General features: G+C 37.4%; 1 protein-coding gene across 3 annotated transcripts in view; it reads left to right on the top strand.

Annotated features, from left to right (window-relative positions):
- GRM8 (glutamate metabotropic receptor 8) overlaps positions 1-23,296 on the top strand; it is a gene marked incomplete at both ends in the record, with an annotated part of 756,700 nt that overhangs the window by 607,484 nt on the left and 125,920 nt on the right. Inside the window, one exon of one of the 3 annotated variants that reach the window (XM_079711601.1) lies at positions 9,212-9,348. In XM_079711601.1, coding sequence (XP_079567727.1) covers positions 9,212-9,348 — 137 coding nt within the window. Of the gene's footprint in view, positions 1-9,211; positions 9,361-23,296 lie in introns of all 3 variants that reach the window. The other 2 variants (XM_079711602.1, XM_079711600.1) reach the window with 2 other exon arrangements.

Here is a 23,296-nt window from a genome sequence, read left to right as displayed (position 1 = left end):
CCTAGGAGTAAGTCTACAAAAAATGGTTAAGTGCTGTGGAAAGAAAACTATAAGACTACATTAGATCTTGCAAAAGAAGATCCAAACAACCGAGAGACAACTTATGCTCATGGATAGGAAGATATTATAAAGATATCAAATCTTCCCCAATTGATTTATAGATATTATATATTTTTCCAATCATAATCTAAATAGGATTGTTCAGGGAACTTAAAAAGATGGTTCTACATTGTGTACAGAAGAGTCTAAAGCAAAGACAAGTCAGAATACTTCTGAGAAAGAAGAATAGGGAGTGGGGACTTGACATACCATTATCAGTCTTATTATGGAACTTTAGTAATTTATACAGTATGATGTTGGGTCAAAGAGAGACAAATGAATTAATGGAATAGGAGGGAAAGGCCAGAAAAAGACACATTCTCTATGTAACAGGTATAAAAGAGAAGCATCTGTCCAGTCATTCAGAAAAGGGGAGTAGTGCTGAAAAAATGATAATCAATATAGGAAAGAGGTGAAGTTGTATACTGACCTCACACCATAAGTCAACTGTGGGTAAATTAAAAATGTGAATGTCGAAAGCAAAATTTTAAACTTCTTAGTAAGCATTCATTATAAAAATTAATAAATTTGACAAGTTTAAATCCAGATGGTAAAAGCATCTTTTTTTCTTTTCCAGCAACACATTGGACTAGATAGTCAGAGACCTCCTCCTGGTACACAGCAATTTGAAAAAGCAAGAATATATGTACACACACACACTCACATACACACTTTCATAAATGTACTCATAAATGTAGCACTCTTAGAAATACAATGATTAATGATTAATTAAAACTTATAATGGAAGTCATATATACAAATAAATATCTATAAGGTATTAAATACCCCCACGAAAGAAACAATAAAAGGCTTAACTTGCTCTAGATAAAAAGAGGTTTTCTGTCAGGGAATGAAAATATACTGAGATCTGAGGATTGCAACACATTTCGGTTTGTTTCCAAATTCCTCTTAAAATGTATTACTTAATATTGCCTAATTATTACATATTCTTTTGCATTTCTTTCCTTTAAACAAACATTTGATATTCTTATCATCTCTTTGGTCACTTTTCTTATAAGAGATTTTATTTAAACCTCTTAATTCATCTGCTTCCCTGAAATGTGTATCACTAAATAATGGTTTTTTTCTTATTTTAAATGTTCAATCAGCTTATTTGAGTACCATCAGTACAGTTAAGGTTGTATTTCTACTTCTCAAATTGTGCTATTCATTCCTGATAATGACACTTTTCATTCTTAAAACACCTTTAAGGCAAGATCATAAAGACATTTCCAGAAGAGAAAGTACAATTGTCAGTTCTGTTTCTTCTTAGTGGCCATGGCTCACGGGCCCAGCCGCTCCACCGCAGGTGGGATCTTCCCGGACTGGGGCACGAACCCATGTCCCCTGCATCAGCAGGCAGACTCTCAACCACTGCACCACCAGGGAAGCCCGTCAGTTCAGTTTCTTGATGGAAAAATCAAGAAGGAGGGTTGGCTGAGAGAATTAGAAATGCCATTCAACTGCATTCCTTGTCCTATTTGTTTCACACACTAAAATAATCAGATAAAGAAAACCATTTCAGATTCTTATCCCTTACAGGTTATTACAAAATATTGAGTATAGTTCCCTGTGCTATGCAGTAGGTCCTTGTTCGTTATCTATTTTGTATTTCGTAGTGTGTATGTGTTAAATGATGAGAAGGAGCCGGGCCATGCAAAGATCCAGGTGGGAAGAGCATTGGAGAAAGAGAGAAGGAGAGAGAGAACAAGAAACACCAAAGTACTGAAATAGAGCAAACGTCATGTGTTTGAGGAACAGAAGGATCCCGGGGTGGATGAAGTATAGAAACAAGTGACTGGAGAATTAACAAGGCCTTAAGGGCCATGATAAACACTTTATGTTTTATTTTAGTGAAATGGGAAGGCACTGCATGATTTTAGGGAGAGAAGCCATCTGACTTGATGTGTGTTTCAGAGTATCACTCTGGCCGCAGGACGGACAGTGGATTGTTGTTCACCACTGTGAACATAGATATGGGCTAGGAGTTCAGGGAGAGATCACAGTAGCTTGGACCAGTGCAGAGAAGAGGAAATGGAGAGAATGAGGAAATTCTGGATATGTTTTGGAGACAGGACCTGTTAATGTCTTAGATGTGGGCTGTTTGTTTGTTTTTACCACTGGGGCAGTTTGAATTTTATTTTAGGATCTTTTCTCCAGTTCTGGCATCCACTGAGCCATGGGTCAGACTTGGATGAATCCACACCTTTGTAGGGGAGAAACTATTGAAGGCGGGGGTGGGGAGTCGGTCCAGTTGAAATTGAAGTGGAGGCCAGATCAGAAAGGCTCAGCCGTGGACTTCTTCCCCAGTGACTGGAGGGTTAGAGCAATAACTGCTGAAATCATTAGTCTTTTAGGCCTGCACTATTAAATAGGGATGGCTATTGAGCTTTGGAAATACAGCTAGTCCAAACAGCAATTATCTGTGAGTCTAAGGTATACACAGGAGTTTGAAGATGTGATATATAAAAAAGTGTAAAGTATCTCATTAATGTTTGTATATTGGTTACATTTTGATGTCATAATGCTTTGCATATATTGGGTTACACAAATGCTTTAATGAAAATAATTTTCTTATTTCTTTTACTTTTTAAAACTTCTTTGAAGAACAACTTTATATTTACAGAAAAATTGAGCAGATAGTACAGAAGGTTCCCATATTCCACACTTCCACACACACAGTTTCTCCAGTTATTAATGTTTTGTATTAATGTAGTACATTCGTTACAATTAATGAACCAATATTGATATACATTGCTATTAGCTAAAGTCCATAGTTTACGTTCACTCTTTGTGTTTTACACTTATATATGGGGTTTTAACTTAGGTTTTTGAATTGATTGAATGGATAGACAGTCCTCAGTTCCTTACTAAAAGGAAAAAGACTGTGCGGAACATATTTTGAGTGAGGACTGTTGTGTCTGGATATGTAAAGAGTAAGATGGTTATCAAACAACCAAGTAGAGATACAGGTAATTGGTAAGTCTGCACTCAGGGCTAGGTGTATACATTTGAGACTCATCAGTGGAGGTATGAAGTTACATTTAGAATTAACATGGTCTGATGTGTTAATGGGAAGTAAGAAAACAGAGTGAGGACAGCTCACTCAAAAAGCTTTATTTTACTGCTAAGCAGAGTGGATAAATGAGGCAGTGGGGTTAGTAATGGGATTTGTTTGCTTGCTTTTTTTTTTTTTTTTTTTAAGATGAGAGCTATGAGAACTCAGTTGTAAACTGAAGGGACCACTGCAGACAGTCTAAATCTGCTGATGTAAAAGAAAGAAGAGAACTGTGAGACAAAGTGCACAGAGAATGAGAGTGAAGGGGGGTCCTAGCACTAGGGGAGGAATATGCCTTTGATTGGATGAGGGACGTGTGTTTCAGCAGGAGGGAAGCGATCATATGAGCATAGATGCAGGTAGGCTTTGTTGGGGAGTGAGGAGGAAGTCTTTGTCCTATTGCTGCTTTTCCTCCATGAGAAACTCTGAGACAAGCTGAAGCGACCGGGAGGAGAATGTTGGATGTGTGCGACATGAAACAGTTAGTCATCCAGAAGTGGGGGAAGTGGATTCACTGGGAAAGTATGGTAGAATCAGAAAGCAGTGTTGACTACACATTGGAAGCTGAGGTCATGAATTTAAGGTAAGACCAGAGAGCAGGGTCGGGACTAGATGAAGCAGTGGGGCACCTAATGAGCAGAATTTAGGGAGGCACCCACTCTCAGTCACGCCCAGGCCATCTCACATACTTCAATCTAGTCCTGGCCTTGCCAGGCAGTAAAGTTTTATGACTTTTTCAAACAATATTCAGCTGCTTGAGTAGAAGAAAAGAAGATGTACAATTGAGTTCAATCATGAGTGTTTTGGTAGAGGAATAAAATCAGACAGAGAGGGGAGTATAAATGGACAGAAGGCATTTGGAAGGAACATCATAGAACCTATGCAAGGCTAGGAGGGAAGAGAAACTATCATGGGGGTGAAATACGCTGAGAAACTGGGGTAATAAAGGAATCAGTATATTTAGGGGCTCATAGAATTGTTGCAGTGGGGGAAGAAGGTGGTATCCAGAGAACAAAATTTGAGAGATGATGTAGTTACTGATTTTAGATTCTGATCATGTTAGTGGTGGGTGAAATGCATGTGAAAGTGTGAAAGTCAGCTAATGTAGAGGCCAGGATGCTGAGTCATTCAGGTGTGTGATGAAGCCACTAGAAATGACAACAGGAATATGGGTGGAAGGGAATACAGTGCACCAAATGCTGAAGTTTTCAGTGAACAAAGGCTAAGTAACTGAGATATGTAAGAGTAATCTGATTCCTACATAAATGATCATATGATTCTAAGTCAAATATATAGCTCTGTTTATTGTTGTAATGAATACTTGATAAAAATAAATTGGATAAGGGAGAGCATGAATAATTGAGATTCTGTTGAAAGTCGCTATTTCCTATGGCATTTGGTCAATGACTTCAATCACATATATTCATTCTTCTTTGAAGGGTGCTAAAAATTACTAAATTAACTGATTTTATTTTTACCTTTCTTATTTTTTCCTGCTTACCCAATAGCACAGGTGGTTATGAGAAGGAAAAGGGATAGTTTTGTAGCAAGAAAGAGAAATGAAAGTAATAAATATGACAATACACTGAGTGGCTTACACTTATAAATATATTTATATATAATACTTGCACATAAAGGTGAATGAATTACTCTTGCATTGCCTTTTGTATTGTGGAAACAAGAAAATGTAGATCAAGGGAGCATAAGTGTAGGCAGAGAATGGATAATGATGATGATAGTTTTCACATATTGCACGCCTGTCGTGTGCCAGTCACATACTAAGTGCTTCACATGCATCGTCTCATGCAGCCCTTGTAATAGCCCAGGGAGGTTGGGGTTATAATGTTCTCTTGACAGTTGACAAAACAGGTTTTTGGAGAGTAACTTGCCCAGATTACACAGGGAACTGGCAGAGCCAGAAAGCAAACGCCAGTCCCTGAATCCCAAGCTCATAATCTTCCCCAGGACAATATTCAACAGAGCCAGTATTTTCAACTAAAATCTTCATTGGATAGGTCATTTTTCCTACAAAAGCACGTTGGAGTGCTTGACATGCCTAGTAACGAAAATACAGTTTTTTCCATGCATTTCATATTAAACAGAAAATATCCAAAGTGATATATAGACTCTGAGAGCAGTATCTGACTAGTAAAAGTTACCTCCACCTCCATGTTGTTTGTTTCCATTTCTCCACTAACCCACATTGATTAAAGAGTATGTAAAAATTAGTGCACATAAAAATTTCTGAAATAACTAAAGTCTAGGATGGAAAGAAACACAAGAAAACTTGCTGGAACATAATTTACTATATATATATGAATTTAGCCTAACAAAATATAATTATATTTCTTACTTGTGTTGTTAGTAAACCATAATACATTGATGGATATATCGAGACGTTTGTCATTTCAAGTTTTTTTCTAGACAAAATGCTGCTTAATTCTGTCTTTCAGGGTGCCCAGTTTCAGTACAAAGGGTGATCATTCAAATTTCTACTTGTTGAAATTAATAAACGACATAGCCTCTCGTGGTTACTCAAGGGTGTTCTTTGTTACATAGACCACAGTACCAGGGCAATTATTTGAGATAAGCCAATATGCAATTGAATCAGTTCTTTGTTGAAAGGGTTGAAGTAATTCGACTGCAAGCCTAGCCCAAGATCAGAAATCAGATTAGTAAAACAAGTTGCAAGAGTGGTTTCTAACATCACACTGATAACAGTGTAAAAGGGACTGATTCGGTCCCTTCATTTGTGAACATAAAAGATGAGAGCTGATATAAGCGAAGTTCATAATGCTATGAAGAAGCTGAATGTGGATTTGCTTGGAATCGTTTGTGGATGCCTCTTTCATGCTCTACTGTAATTTATTGATTGCACACTCAATATCAAGCAGTCTTCGGTGCCATGCCCACAAAGATAAGAAATGCACTCTGCCTTTATTAAGGAGACCACGGTCTTGTGAGGAAGGCAGAGGGTCCACCCAGTATTGAGCATGTAATAGGCTCTCAATAAATATCTGTTGAATGAATGTTTTGATCAGGAATGGGGATGGATAGTACAAGTGTACAGAGAGCAGTGAGTGCCATGATAGAGAAGGACAGGACACGAAGAGGCACTTGGGTCCCTGCTCCAGATTTAGAAGGTAAGGATCCTTAAAGGTGTGCCTTTAAGACACATCTTGAAGGAATTATATAGAGAAGAAAGGTTAGGAAAAAGGAGGAAGTGAACTTATAGAAAATAACATGCGAAACAGGATCGTGAGAAAAAGCATGGTGAATTTAAAGAACTGGATTTTAGGTATATTTGGCTTTGTATTAGTAGAGGAGAACAAGGATTAGAAAGGGTGACTCCAGAAAAGCCACACATGCTCACTGAGAGGTTCTTACGCGCTCATATAGACCCTGGATCTCAAACACAGCACTGCCATAAAACAATAAAGGAAATAATAGTTAATATTTATACAATGCTTACTATTTACTGAATGTTTTCTGTATATTGATTCATTTAATCCTCATATCCCTCTGAGATGGGAATTACAATTAGCCCATTTTAAAGATGAGCCAAGTGAGGAACAGACAGATCAAGGAACTCACCTGAGATCATCTACCTAATAAGTGCCAGAGCTGGGGTTTGAGTGTGATGATCTGGCCCCCAAACCCACATTTCTAGTATATTATACTTTTATATATAGTATGTATACTTTAGTATATTGCCTCTTGGTGCAATGCCAAATTTAGTGTAACTTGCTATTAATAATTATATTGAAGCATCCAAGTTGGACAATTATGTTTGTGATAATACAGCTCTCATTAGCTTGCTTTCCAGTATACCTTCTTGAGTTGGAGAAAAGAGATATAGAAACAGCTAGCACACTAAGAATTATATATAACTCAAGAGTACATTCATGAGAATGTGTTACACAAGTGACATTCTCCTAGCCTGGGTATCATTATGGTAAAAAAGATTGGGATGCTGTTGTAGGAGATAAGGAGCTATTCAGTGAGGAATATGACAACATTGGGGAATGTAGTTAGTAAAGTAAATAATACTTTATTCATGGAGTATATGACATCAGAATTTTGAAATGGTATGTAAATGTCAGGACTTGTTGATGATGTTAATGTGAAATTCATAACTGATGTGTATTTTTCCATCCAGTAGTCTCTTACCCATTGAATTTCCATAATCCTTTGTCTAGATATTACTTAAAGAATGTTTAATATCCTATTACTCTGCATTGTACTGAGAATACATATGGGGTGAATCATCATCATCATCATCATATTTAATTACCACATGCATTGTTCTTTGCATTTGTTTAATTTTCATAGCAACTCTGTGAGTGTTATTATTACTCCCATTTTACAGATGAGGAATATGAGGATTTAAAAGTCAACCTGCTCACGTTCACTTGGAGTTAGAAAAGGTTTTGATCAGTTACAGCACATGGGTTTCCACTTGAGTGTCTAAGGAGTAGTTAAGATAGTGGTTGATTGGAGAGCTCCTATTTTTTTCTCTAATTCCCTATTTCTTTCTTGATTTATATATAAAGTCATTTCCCATGTGAACTAGTAATAATAATTTAAATGCATATAGATCTTTTGAGACTTCAAAATATGTTCATCTTTATTGTTTAAGTCCATATGTGACAAGTGAAGAAAAGAGAGTACATAAGTTGTGAAAATAAATGCAGAAGCAAAGTGAGCATGAATGTGCAGCTCTTGACTCTCAAAACAGTGCTCTTTCCTCCATGCTGTGCCATCTCTTGTGTCCTTAGCAGTTTTTTTGCAGATACCAGGCATCTCATCAGAGGCTTCACACTGCATTCAAATTTTAGGAAGATTCCAAAGAGGAATGCTTTAGACTTTTGTGATTATTGGTTTTAGTTTAAAAGTCCACAAGTAGAATAAGGAACTCATTGTAAGATGGAAATATATAGAGTTGACATGTAAAACTATTAGTAGTATATATTTTGGGGGAGTAAAATATAGAAAAGAGATCGCAAGAAGGGGACAGTTTCTAGTATAGTATAGAAATTAAATCCGGTATACGGTGAGAAGAAATTCAGGGAAGGGAACCTGCAGAGAGAAGATTGGCACAAAGAAAAGGGATTGACGTCAGGTGAATTTGTCAAGATAGTAAAGAGTAAGGCAAGAAGATGAAGGTGTGGGCTGTGGGCAGCCTCCAAAGGCTAGTAGAGAAAAGGAAATTCTATATAGAAAGTGAGGCTATAGATGGAACAAGAAAACATTGTGGGTAGTGATCCCTTTCTACTCTTAAAACCTGTGATTATGTAAAAGTTAATGAGAGAGAAAGTAAAAGTGAGCAGAAGCTATTAAGAGAAAAAGATGAAAGCTTCTGGGAGAAATGGAAGGTTAGAAAGATGACATTTCTTGCATCCTGCTGCTCCACCAGTATTGCACTATCACAGTGAATTGAGGGAACTTTTATGATCTGAGTGGAGTTGGGACTTCCCAGCGACCACTGCCTCACCCACTGAGAGGATCCTAAACGTAGCCCACATGGATAGACTCTTGGGCAGAGGTAGCAAAAGCAGAGGCTTAGAAGAGACATCGAATACGGCAGTTGCTTCCGAGTGGAGTTCAAGTCAGAATAAAGTAAAACTCTAGGGAATCTGGCTGCGACGTTCTCCTGCCACATTTTGAACTGCTGTTCATAGTTCATATTGTACAATAGCTGTTATGCTTCAAGGCGCTTACACTCTTCTCTATTAACTGCCATTCTCCGTAGCCACTATTGGCTGTCCAGCCTATCAACTTTTATTTATTTAACTGTTACGTTTGTCACCTAACTTGGATTCTCATCATTTACTTTCTAATGTGCGTAATGAAGCACATCTTCTTCCTGAAAGTATGTCTGGGCTTCTTTTCATGTCAGATATTATGCTACCAAGAATGACCTTGTATGGATTATTAGCTTCATATCTCTTACTATGCACAATATTTTTTTATCTACCATTTTTTTCTTAGAGAGAAATAAGCCCAGTGGTCTATCTCACTGAAAAGTTAACATTGTTTTCTAAACATTTATAGGTAGTGCTGGGACACCGGTCACTTTTAATGAAAATGGAGACGCTCCTGGTCGTTATGATATCTTCCAGTATCAAATAAGCAACAAAAGTACAGAATACAAAATCATTGGGCACTGGACCAATCAGCTTCATCTAAAAGCAAGTATCAATATAAACTTATACTTTATGTATATTGTTCTCAAGGAGAGACGCTTTACTTTTAAGTGTATAATATAACATTTGTTAGAATTGATCTTCTTGTAAACGTATTTTCAGAATATGTATGATTTGATCCTTCTTCAACTTTAAAATGTTATGAGAAGTCTTAAATGTCTGTCGAGATATTTACTCTCTGTAGGGATTTAATGAAAGATCTCATTTTCTTTTAAGTGACTAAATATACATTTAGGGAAACTTTATACTTTTCTGAAAGGCTCAGTTGTTCAAACCTTTGCACAGTGTGTGTGTATGTGTGTGTTTTGGGGGGAGGGGTGACAAACTGTGCCATGAATGACAAAGTCGGTGCTTAATAAGTGTGCTTCACCTTTGCCACATCATAAGTTGAGATCTTGCAGCTACGTCTGCTGGTTGGAAGTCAATCATGATCTGTACTTACATTACCTCTTTGAATCACAACATCAGAGAAAGTTAATGTACCCAAAAGAGATGTTCAGTTTTTTAACAGCCCTTAGGGCTGCCAGCTGTCCCTGTCCCCCTGGAGAGCCACGAAGGCCCAAGGCCCACAGATTTTGCAGTTCCTACAAGTGGCCACCTGAGGAGAACTTGGAGAGCCCAGCTGGAAGCGAGGTCGCAGGGCAGCGAGGTCGCAGAGCCTGGGGCTGGTGCCAAAGGCAGTTGGTCATCTGCCTGCCCAGTGTCATGCTGTCACCATCACCTGAGGCTCTGTCTCCTCCTGCTGGGACCAGGTGGGGCTGGCACGTAGGATAACGGCTGGAGGAGCTCTGTCAGATGAGTCTAGCTGCCCTCCAGAGGGGCTATCCTAGGGAAGGGGTCTTTGGGGGCACTGGGGGGCGCTGTCTGTTACCAGCACCCACTAATCATAAGGGGCTCCAGAGCAGGAAGCCCATCCTGAACTTGACGGATAGGGAGGCCCGGGAAGTCACAGGGCAGAGGGCAGGCAGTGGCTGCGTGAGGAGGGCACAGGAGTGGTTGGAGAAGCATCTGCTTATCACGGGGTAAGGAATCATTTCAAAATTTAACAGCTTGTGGTGCCATCTCTATGCACGCCGGCTCCTTCTGGTCTAGACAAACAAGGAGTGTGCTCTGTGGTCGCAACTAAGGATCAGAGTTCCTTCATACATGAACATTAATGTTCGTAATACATTCTCTCATACATCTGTAACATTGGACTGTTTACAGGAACTGAGTGGCCGAGGAATCACTACAGCAGCAGTGTTTCCCCTGTAGGCAGTGAGGCGCTTTTAAAATGTGTCTGATAAACCAGAAACATACTCTTCTACTGTTATATTGTTCTATTGTGTATTTCACTCCTTCCTCTAGTAAAAGTACCTCCTCTTCTTGATTCTCAAAGCTACCATAACACTGTGAGAGCTGAGTTCATTTCTTAAATGAATAATTAATTTCATTTCCCAACTACAGCTTATCCTAGCTGGAAGGTAAACTCTTATGACATACATGAGGGTGGGGAGAGAGATTATTCTTGCCTTGTGTGTTTTACACGTGTGTATGTACTTTCTTGTGTTTGAACCCATTCAAAAGACATCAATTTGGTGTTTTTAATACATTTTTCACCTCTGTATGTCCAAATATAGCCCCTGAAGTGCTATGTTTATGCAGCACCAGTCACCATAGTTCTCAGAAAAGCAGATAATGAGAAATAAGAAAACTAGGATATTTATGATTTATTGTTTCCGTAATGGCTTCCTGATAATTATCACAGTTCTGCTTTCAATAATGCACAAAGACAGCTCATATTTGCAACTATGGTTGTACTTCGTAAGACCATGTATCTACACCTTACTACATGTAGCAGCCTGATGAAAACTTATCCCTTGTCCTGCAACCCAAACTTATGGAAACAAAGCTTTGATAGCTTTGTGGGTTATTGATGCCAATCTGAAAATCAGTTGCTTCTTGGCAAAAGCCCTTTTGACAGTGGACCTCTGTGAAATAAAATAATTAAACACAACAAAGAAAATTTGATAAGGGTTAAAATAGGGAAGCTACTTTTTATCTGAGTTTTATGAATGCCAAACTGCTTACTATATTCTTATGATTAAGGATTTAAATAACAAAGTTCAATGGTTGAAAAATATGTGCATTAATATATAATATGAAGATACCTAAAATAATTATACACACCAGCGCACGTACACACACACACACATCTCTCTCTATATATATATTTATTATAAAACTTTATGTTGAATCTCAAGCTGCTCTTTTATGTACATTTACGGTGCATGAAAAGTTTTATGTTTATTATTGTGTTATTGCTCATAAAATATATCAAAACGATTTGTAAGAATTATTTCTCATGCATGATTATGATCGTTTATAACTACATAGCCATGCTAGCTTTACTGAAACAGAGAGAATCAACTCTCAGAAGAGAGTGAATTAGTTTGTGAAGAGAGGTCATACGTCAAGGGTTGAATTCTGAATTTTATCAGGACAAACAAAATGTTTCTCCTTGGGAACAGGATTAGTCATCTGTTTGAAGGTGGAGTAGGGGTTCCTTGGAAAGTGACAGATTTACTCAAGTTCTTCTTAGATCTTAGGCAAGGCACCAAACAAATGCTTTGCCCAGTTTTGTCATCTATAAAGTAGAAACATTAATAGCACCTACCTTAGACGGTTGTAATAAGAATTAAATGAAATAATACAGTAAAGCAGTTAGTCCAGGGCCTGGCACACATGACATCCATAAACATTACCTATTATTAATCCAGTGTCTCGTGATTCTGTGTGGTCAGTGGGAGATCTGAGAATGAGTGTGGTGAGTAGAGAAGTGAAGATTCTGTCAGAAGAGGCACTTCAGTTTGCTTTAGCAAGTTCAGAATATGTTCACTTAAAATGGGGACCATTTGTCCCTATAGCCCATTGCCTGCCTTTAATATTGGCCTTAATACTTTAGCAAATCTATCTGCACTTACAAAGTAAACTTTATTTAATATAAGTATGTAGTTTCATTTCCTATGGTAGCCTGTGGCTAGATATTGTCACTTAGGTAGTTATTTTTGAATGGGTTGGATAAATTCATTCTGTGCACATCTGCATGCTAAGTATTGGGATTAGAGTGAAAATGTGAACTGTGCTCTCAGGGCGCTTGCAGACTGGAAGGATAGATAGACACTCAAACCAACAATTCTAGGGAAGGCCACAGATGAAGGTATGTCCGTGGTTTTGCACCTGCAGCCCAGAGACAGGCCCCGAATCTGGCCTGACTGCTGGCGGGGGTTGTGATGATGGCAGGGGAAGGCACTCTTCCCCATGTACTCCATCCCTTCTTATTCTCTTAAACCAGATTTGCAATAGATTTCACACTCTCAATGGTAAGCATTTATCAGCCAGTTATTGGATTGAATTCGGCTTATTTTCAAAGAGCCAGTTTTTCTGACTGAATTCAACCATAGGCTAAGTTTGTGCACAGAGTGTGCATGATTATGCATATATGAGTGCAATAAATTTGCCCTGAATATATCTTAGTGGAGTGAAAGAAATTGTAAAAGTAGGTTATTCTTTTTTTTTTCCCCTGGAAAATCATGAGGTGTTTTATTTCCTCAAAAGCATTGTCTTCATTGTTCTAAATATTTTTTTTTCTTTTTTATGGCACTAACATATGTTCTTAATTTAGCGATGACAATGAGTTAGTAGAACTGTTTATTTTGATTTCGGTTTTTTATTCAGTAATCTCAGTCCACACATGAAGGGCATATTGTCTACCTGAGAGTGACTTTGAACAATTAGGCTTCTCCGTTTTGTGAGGCTGAATCTCTCAAGAGGCAGGTGGTCCTTATTAGTGATTACAAAACGTACTGTAACCTAGAGGTTCAGAGCAAACAGAGGAGCCTGAACTGCAAAAAGAACAGCCATATGCTGCTTCGAGTCCGCAGGGAGAAGGTGTATGGAGGCTACTGGATGGGCCTAAAATAACTGAGGGCTCACTTTTCTGTACTTCCAACCAGAGCTACTCTTTCTAGATTATCGTAAGAATGAGACATAGTTTTTGATTGTTTTGTTTTATTCTTTTTTTATTCAAATAAATTATTTGAAGATAAATAAAGATAGTAAAGGATAATGACTTCGTAAGAAAGTTTTATTGTGAGCAGCATGGAGTCAATTGGAAAGGGTGATTTGAAGGAGAAGGGCTTCATTTCATTTTGTGTGGGGCCACTCCATAGATGAAAGTAACTCTTGACCACGTACTGAATTCTGACCCTCAGTTTTCTCATCTGTTAAGTGGGACAATAAATAGGCTTATTATGAAGATCAAATGCATTGGTATTTCAATGCATAGTGGTCAAAAACAAGACCTCAAAGTCAGAAAGAAGATTTTTGTGTTCCAACCTTCCATTCCTGAGCCTTGGGCACGTTATTTTACCTCTTTGAGTCTCAGATTCTTCATCTGCATGAAACGATCATAACTACTTCATAGAGTTATTGAGATAATTAAAGGAAATGGCATATCAAAGATCCTAGAACACTGCCTGCTACATATTCAGTGTTAAATATGGTAATAAAAATTTTGTTTTGTTTTGCCAGGAAAAACAGCCTATTGCAGAGGACCCTGTAATGGGTATTGCAATCTGAAATTCCATATATGAAAAGTCTTTTCTGCCTTTATCTTGATGTTCTGAGTAGGGAGTAACTGTAAAAAGAGCTACACTATGATAACTCGCCTGTGCCTGTATAATAAACCCCAAATGTTTATTTTGGTCTGAAAAAAAAGTGGGCTTCATGAGTCAGTGCTTTGGGGACAACCAGAAACTCAAGCAAGCTTTCTGATTTAGTGCATTAAATTCGTCTTTTCTATGTACCTCTAGTGTAGTATTTATAACATGATATTTTAATTGAATATATGTCTTTGCCTGCCATTGCTCAGGCAGATATATGCTATACCAGGGGTTCCTCAACCTGCTTGAAATACAGAAAGAGAAAGTTTCTGAGTCCCCTCATTTGCCTCATGGTTATATTGCTTTGGATAAACATCAAAAGTTTTTAACCAAAATCACTAGATTCCCTAATGTCATAGAGGAACAGCTTTTCTATGATGAAGGGTATTGAAATAGCCTTGAAGTAAAGGACGGAGTGAATGGAGTGGAAACAATGTTCGAGGGGACGCTTGACCCTTTATTTGCCTTGACTCTTAGGAGCCATGCGTTTCCTCTTTGCCTGTTTCCCCATTGCAAAGTTGCCTGCATTTGAGAATGCTCTTTCATATGATAGTCAGTGCATATAAAAGATCATTCACCCTGTGAGACAAGCATTATATAAAGCTTTTCCCATCCTACAAAGTATGAATGTGAAGTCAATTCTCTGAGACCCTTTACTACATTCCAATAGGACTTTAAATGCCACTCTATTTCCTGCCTTTATATTCTATTCAGACAAGGCCTTTTTTTGCTTCCTTTCCTTGTAACAAGATGATTAGTTGTCAAAACTATATTTTTGTTCACTAGATACAAATTTATTCTTTTCAAAATAAGTCATTTTGGGGTCAGTAACTAATTTTTGTTTATGAGAAAATAAGCATTTGGTAAATTCATGTTTTTGAGACATCAAGCAAAGTCAAGGTAATTAAAGTTTAACTGTGTTCTTGCTAGTACAGAGTAGGGGCTCAGTAAGGACTTGTTGAATATGTCATGAACAATATGCTGATATTTTCTAAATACTGACTTAATGTGTAGCACTGATCCAAGATTATTGATTAGGAAGTTGACTTATGCATAGATTATTTATTCAGTGACTGCTCCCTGCCAGGCAGGATGCTAAGCCATTGATAAATAATATAAATAATATATATAAATAATAATATATAATAATTATAATATATATAATAATATATATAAATAAATATAAATAATATAATATAATAATATAAATTGATAAATAAAATAAACTCCCAGATAGCAAATGATTTACTCCATTAAAGGTAACTGTACACTTGAATAATTATAATAAAAGCATACTTAGAAGGTACAGATTAAAGAACAAACTATGAATTAAAATATGTAATGATTACCTCCAACTAGAGGGACTGGATAAAGTTTGTTGAATTCAAACTGGATCTTCAGTTACTTTGGTGGCTAGAAATGGTTGGAAGAGTGTGTAGGCCATGGCAAAAGCACCCATCCATCCATCCATCCTTCCATCCATCCATCCATTTATCTATCTATTCATTCCAGAATAAAGTGCCTCCAATGTGCCATTGCTCTACACGGTGCTGGAATGATCTAGGGGTGTTACAGATTCAATCCCCAGGATCATCCCTGAGTTGGGAGTGCACATCTATTGGATGTGCAGGCATATCCCGCCTACAGAGTGTAAGTTGTAAGTTCATTGATGGAGATGAGGAATGTTGACTAGGTTTTCATAGGGAGGTGGAAAGGGGCACAGTTTATTTAGGGAATTGAGTGTGATCCTGAGCTGCCAGTACAGAGGACTCTCTGAGCAGAGCATGTCATGCAGAATGAAGAAAGATGGCTTAAAGCTAAATTTTATAGGGTTTCAAAAACTATTAGAACACAAGTTGATATTCTTTAAGCTACAGGGAGCTTTTCAATAGAGACATTCTCAGCTTTACACTTCAGGGAAACATTTTGGGCAGCAAAGTGTAGATTGGCTGGAGAAGAGGTCATTCCATTATTTAGCGGAAGCCATAATTAAGAATTAATTTCTTTCTTACTTTACCTAATTGTTTGGCAGGTTCTTTCTGCCCTATCTGTCCATCTACTTGGTTTGTGTTTTGTTCTACAAAATATTTAAAAGGACTTACTAAGATACACTTATCATAGTAGGAAAAACAAACAAACAGTAAATTAGGAAGAAAGGATCAAGGGAGCTGATAAATTTTAGTTAGTCGAGTTTGATTTTCTTGTCAATAATTATGGCCAATAGATTTATCTAGCTGTTCAGTAGAGTCAGAAATAATCATGCTGCTATTTTAAGAACATACAAAACTATGCCATATAAAATGATTTAATCTGATTAAGAATTCAGAAGCTGGATTCAATTATCTGGATCTAGTTGGAGTCAGATTCTCAGGGTAATCTAATAGTATCCAAGGAATCTAGTAGTTCATCAGGGAAAATACAAGTGGGGCACTAAAAAAGCTATTATTATTCATGAAAAATAGGAAAAATCAAAAGTGCTTAGTTATTTTGGTAAATAATGAAAGTGACACAGACAGGGAAAAGAAAGCTAAAAAAAATAATAGAGGTCAAATTGGAAAAAGCAAATCAAAAATACAATGCAACTAAAGAAGGAGGTAACATAAAATAGAAAGTGCCTGTTTATACCAACACCAAAGAAGGGCAAAGGAGGATGGTGACTCTAGACTTTTATGGGGATAATAAAGTAATAAAAATGATAATAAATGGTATTTTAATCCTTACTTTAACCTTGGGAGAAGAAAAATAAGTGCAATTTTGACATGATGAGTAGAATCAGTAAGGTTAAAAACATAAAGTGATAATGTAGAATAGAGGAATAACTGGTAAAAAATCATTTTCTTATGGTAGATTTACTAAACTAAAATATATGTGAACCCTGTATCCTAGGGTACTTTTAAAAAGCTCAGTGGACACATCAGTGTTATGTAAAATCTACAACATACAAGAGAATCACAAGTAAGAACTGAAAAGTATTATATATGAATAAAATATGTAGCTTCCATCTGTAGATGGAGGTCAGTAGTTGATAAGAGCATGAAACTAAAAAGAAAAAAGCTAATATGTCTGTTGACTGAATCAAAAGTTTAACATGACATCTTTCCTCAAAGCTTCCACTGTCTAAAGAAGGAAAATAGAGCCAGAAGCTGAAATCCTCCCAAGTCCCTATTCCATTTTGTTGAGTTCATGGATCCTTATCTCTAAGTGAAGTTGCAGAAATGTGCAATTGTGCATAAACTCAGGGGTAGAGATGGAAAATAGTGTTCTTTCTTAAATCCATAAATAAATGACAGAAGGATATAACAAGGACACAGAAAGGTACTAAATTTGACTAGTATTTGATTGCTTTTATCAGTTATAAAATCATTTGTAATAAAACATTATTTTGAGATAATTGCAGATTCACATGTAGTTGTAAGAAATGATAAGGATTCCATGTCTCCTTTACTCAGTATTCCCCGCAATGATAACATCGTGAAAAACTATGGTGTAACAGCACAAGCAGGATCTTGATATTTATACAGTCCACCAATCTTTTTAATATCTCCTGTTTCACTTATACGTGTGTATGGGTGTTTCTATGCATTTTTGACCTGTGTAGCCCCATGTATCTACCACTGTAGTCAAGATATAAGACATTGCCGTCACCACAAGGATCCCAAATTGTCATTTAATAGCCACACCCACATCCTACCCATATGCCTCCCTTCAGTGCCTGGCAATAACTAATATATCCTCTATTTCTATAAAATTGTCATTTCAAGAATGCTGTGTGGGGCTTCCCTGGTGGCACAGTGGTTGAGAGTCCGCCTGCCGATGCAGGGGACGCGGGTTTGTGCCCCGCGGAGCGGCTGGGCCCATGAGCCGTGGCCGCTGAGCCTGCACATCCGGAGCCTGTGCTCCGCAACGGGAGAGGCCATAGCAGTGAGAGGCCCGCGTACCGCAAAAAAAAAAAAAAAAAAAATGCTGTGTGGATGAAATCATATTGTACGTAACCTGCTGGGTTTGGCTTTTTTCACTCAGCATGGTTCCCTCCAAATTCATCCATGTTGTTGTGTTCCTTTTAATTGCTGAGTAGGTCCATGGTATGGACGTACCAAACTATGTTTAGTTATTCATTCTTTGAAGGATTCCTGAAAAATAATTATGCATCAACCTTCTATGAGTATTTGTTGAATTGTATGTAGAGAGAAACATCAGGGAAGAGTGATGTCTCGTCTCAGAACTGAGCTAAATCATTTTTATAAGATAGTTTTAGAAGGTCTAGTTAACCCTTTAATATAGAATATTTTTAGAAAATAAGAAAAGGAAACTTTCTTGCTGCAACATACATCTCAGATCCTTCATAACTGGCATAGTGACACCTTGGCTGCAGTGTGCTTAATACTATAATCGCAGCAAACATACCTAAGAGAAAAGTCCTCGTTTAAAAGTAATACCACCTGGATCTATGTCCTCTTAATGCTATAGTCTGTGAAACCACACCTATGTTCCTTCTTATCGTGCTTCACTTTTCCATCCCTTCTGTCAATATTACACTAATGTTGCTGTCTATGACACTAAAACCCAACTCTCAGTGGGTTTCCAAGACTTCCTCAAAGTCATCCCTATCCTGTATTTCTTAAGTTGTTCTGACACTCTGCTAGGCTTTTCTGTATCTAGTTCTCACTTGACTGCTTTTGTAGCTGTCAGATCTGTTGGTATATGCATTTTTCTGCATTCAGGCCATGTTTTTAAGATTCCAAAATTCAGACGTGATTTCTAGATTAAGCCACTGTAAGATCTTTGAGACTACTGATCTAAAATTTGTAAAATTTTTAAAGGGGACCTGCAGGGACACTGCAGTTGGCATATGCTCTATAAATCTCCTAGCAGGAACCCACTTAAAGCTTGGCAACTGTGAATTAAATCCCTTAATTATCCTATCCTTAAACTAGTTTATCAAGGAATCAGCCAATTTTTATAAATGGTCTCCATAAAATATTTGACAGGGGTGTGATTTCATGTTGTTCAGGGCACCCATGGACTTGGAGGACAGACCCTAGGAGGTTCTGCATGGTGTGGAAAGTGTCACTGGAAACTAGGGAACTTGTTTTTACCCTGACCTCTCATTCATCCTGAGATAGGGTTGTGCTTTATTACTTAATATTTGGAGCCTCAAGTTCCATGTTTATAATATTAGGAATTTAATGTAGTTATTCACTAAAATTTCTTCCAGATCTATTATTCTCAAATTGGATACTTCAGATAGTGAGAGTTATGTTGGATGTATTTTCCTGTTTTTGTTTACTTGTTTTTTAGATTTAAAAGTTTAAGCCCTCCATCATTCAACTATACAGAAGTGATCCTACGGTGTAAACCTCACTGAACAGAGAGCTTCCTTATGTGATTTTTTTTTTTCAATTTGGGATATTTATTTTAAAGAAGCATGGCTACTCATACCCTATGAAAACTAAAACCAAAATGGGAGAGGTTAATAAAGACAACAGGTATTTTGCTACCTTGGTTTTAACAGAAATGTAAAAATTGTTCAAAACAGATATGATATTAGTTTTCTTTTGCTCTCCCAGCTGCATGTTTTTATAATATACTTTAAAAAATAGGACTCTGCTATAGGGGAGCTAAGTTGATTCTGTTAGTTAGACTGAATCCAAACATGGCTAAGTAGAAATGACTAATGTGATTTGAGGATTGCTAGTTTATCTCTAAAAGGAGGGATAAGTCCTATGTTTGTGAAGAATTAGGGGATGTCATGGTAGAGAAGAAAAGGCCACATATGAGCAATAAATGTGAGCTCGGCTTATTTTTTCTCCTATAAAAAGAGAAAAATAAGATGATTTCGGAATTCCTGCTGTGCCATCATAAATTGGGTTGCATTCAGCCTGTGACATTAAGGCAATCAGGCTGCAGCATTTATTGCCCTCTTACCTCATGTACAATCAATAGTTTTGTAGTCAGAGGTAGAGGTATCGGAACTCAGGCACCGTGATCTCATCTCAAGTCCGCCTTCATCACAGGCATGAGCTTATCCACTTCCTGAATCTCCCCAGAGTTCTTTCCACTCTTTATCGGATTTTTACATATTTGTATGTAAAACTTCTCTCCTGAGATGAAGTTTTTCATCTGTTACGGGCTGGCTAAGCAATTACTGGGCATTGCATGAAAAACAGAACTTTCTTTATAAGTTTTAAGAGATTGTTAAGAAATAATTGGCTTTAGAAAGTTCATACCGTTCTACTACCCTTATGACACAGCTTCCCACAGGACAATTTGGTTCATTTTTCTGAGAGTTTATGATCACTCTGAACATTAGGAGATAGTAGTCTCTTTTACACACACACAAAAAAAAACAAAAACTGTTGGAAACCTGAGGCTGAAATAACTTCCAAAATGATAACTGTGGCTCTTGTCCAAGTCAGCATTTTTTCAAATGCCTTCCTCAGAACACTGGTTCTGCAGAATTTTAAATAGCTGCTACATATGCACACAAAGGCCCTCTGGTTAAAAAAGCTTAGGGAATGTTAGGACAACTGTTTTCGTTTTGTTTTGTTTTCCTGCAAGAATTTGGAGACCTTTTAATATACTAATGTACACCATGGCTGACTGAGAAATGGGCATTGGATGCAATGTTTAATAAATTGATTTAACCATGAATCCTTTTTTATTTGAAGAACATTTTGTGGAACTAATATTCCTTGAAACTTACTGTGAAAAATGTTGGCTTAAGTTGAATCTTCCACCTAAGTTACATTTATTAACTCATTTAATCTTTGTCATATCCCTGTGAGTTAGATACTCTTAGAGTGGCCATTTTATAGAAGAGGAAACTAAGATTAACAATAAGTTACTTATTTAAGTTCACTTGGCTAGTGGAAACGTAGATGAAATTCACAGGCATATATATCCTACTCCAGTGTGCCTGCTTTTAGTAATACTAAAGAAGTAGAATCAAGAAGAAGTTGGTGAACGGTTGGTTATGGGAACCAGGAAGGGTGGAGCTCATGATGACTCTTTAGTAGATGAGAAGGCAGAAGAGATTTTAGGAAAAAGCTTGCTATGGAAGAAAGCTTCAAGGAGGAAGTCACATTTAAGCTAGATGGATCTTGAATGTTCTGAACAACGGGCATGATGGCCGGGCATAGCAAGGGTACGGAGGAGATTGCACAGATGCAGAGAGAGGGAGTCTCAGAATTTTCATGAAGAACAGAGGAAATGGGAAGGAAATCACAAAAGATCTCATCAAAAACTGAATTTTGGAACGTGGATCTCAGCATTGAGTGTGGATATCATTCTATAACTAGCATCAGTCCCTGTAAAGAAATGACCTGAGGACCACTGGGCATTAGGAAGATTACCTGCCATCAGTCTATACAAGAGATGGCTTTCAGGGACAATCATAATTTAACAATGCTGCTTGGCCATTTAAATTATTAGTGAATAGGCATGCCTTTAACTTACAGCTTATTTACAGAAAAAAAAATCCTTTATTGTAAACACAACTTAGTTCTTCAAATGGGACAAGCAAGTTTTCTTTTTACAAAACACCTCAGTCTATTCTGCAGTATTTTCTTGAATTTAACTGACCTCATTTAAGGAATTTAGGGAATTTTGAGGTAGAGATAACAACAATTCAAAGTTCATTTAAGAACCATTTCTATAATACTGGTTAACAACAGAGCACTGTTAGATATCTTATTGTTTAAATTAATCTTCTGTAATTCTTTAAGTGCCATAATTTTGTATATGTAAGTGAATGATTTAGTGAACAAATTCAGAAGCTGTCATGGCTGAGCTTGTAGTTCAGCTGACAAGTTATAGACACTCTTGGTGTACCCCAGAAGACAGGCGAGAAAAATTTCTTTTCCTTGAATACCAGCTACTTTACCATTCCCATAAAAACTCTATAAAACTAGTTGGCCAGTGGTGACACCTTCTACCAGTATCTGAGCGAAGCCTTGTTATAATGTCCACTGCCTGCCATAAGCTTATTAAAATGTCACTGCTCCAGAATAGAGGCTGACACCAGTCAGCACAGTTACAGGTCTGAAATCTTTTCTCAACTAGGAATTGAAGCTTCCTATTATATACTGGCTCCTATTTTACAGAATCTTCTTAAAGATCAAGAGTTTTGTATGTGAAAATACTTTGTAAGCTTCAAAATGCTATAGAATTGTTAGCTAGCTATTATTTGTGAGGGCCATAATCATTTTGTATAGAGAATAACAGCCACACAAAATCACATTTCAAAACAAAACGAAACAAAATAAAAAAATCTCAACTTTATCATTTTCCCATTTGGGAGAAGTTTTGACATATATTGAGGTAAGTATAAAATTAGTCAGAATTGGATTTGCACACATTACTACAGAACTGAACTTCTAGTATTTAGTTTCCTCTGATTTTTGCATCTTTTATATTTTTTTTGGTATGTGTGTGTGTGTGTGTGTGTGTGTGTGTGTGTGTGAAGTGAAATCTTTTACCCTCCCTTAAAAAAATAACTTTTCATACCCACCTCACATAAGAATGCCCATGGAAAATTCTGGTACTATAATTGGCACAAAGAGTAGGTTCTCAGTAAATGTGGGTTGAATCTGAAAACTCCTCTCCTAGAATTGTCACTTGACCATTCGTCTCCTGGGTAAGTTGAGATGGGAAGAGATAATATGTATTTTTTCTTTAAGTTTAATAATTGTCCTACAGCTGATATATAAAATCAAATACTAGAAAAATTAGATAACTAAATTAAAGCTCCAAATTAAAAATGGTAACTTTCCACGAATGTGTCTTTTTGCAGCCTTTTAGTAGGCTATATTTATTGGCATATAAAAGATAGCTGCTTTTGATAACTGGAGCCCTCACCATTCAAGAGTGCACCTCTAGAGCGTGGCAGCCATCTGCTACTGCCCCCTAGTGGCCGCCCCCGAACTGATCGGATTCTCTAAATGTTGAAGAAAAGAAATGAGCAATGTTCTGGAGCTCTGTGGCTTCCTCTGCCCTCCTCACCACCTGGCACATATACAGCTTCACCCATGGAGCAGCAGACACACTAAGCCAAGCTGTATTCCTCTCCACACCAGTTGCTTCTTCCTCATACTAACCACCCATCTCTTCTCTGCCATCCCTTCTCCTTCTCCTTTTTCTCTTATTCCCATTCTTTCTACAGGATGCTATAAGTGGGAGCGGGATTGAGAGGCTGTACCCAGAGGGATGCAGGATTCTGGCCGAACTGTGTC

This window comes from Hyperoodon ampullatus (assembly GCF_949752795.1).
Source record: "Hyperoodon ampullatus genome assembly, chromosome: 9".
NCBI classification, from domain to species: Eukaryota; Metazoa; Chordata; class Mammalia; order Artiodactyla; family Ziphiidae; genus Hyperoodon; species Hyperoodon ampullatus.
Note: the sequence above shows the minus strand (reverse complement) of the source record. Positions and strands in the feature narration are given on the sequence as shown.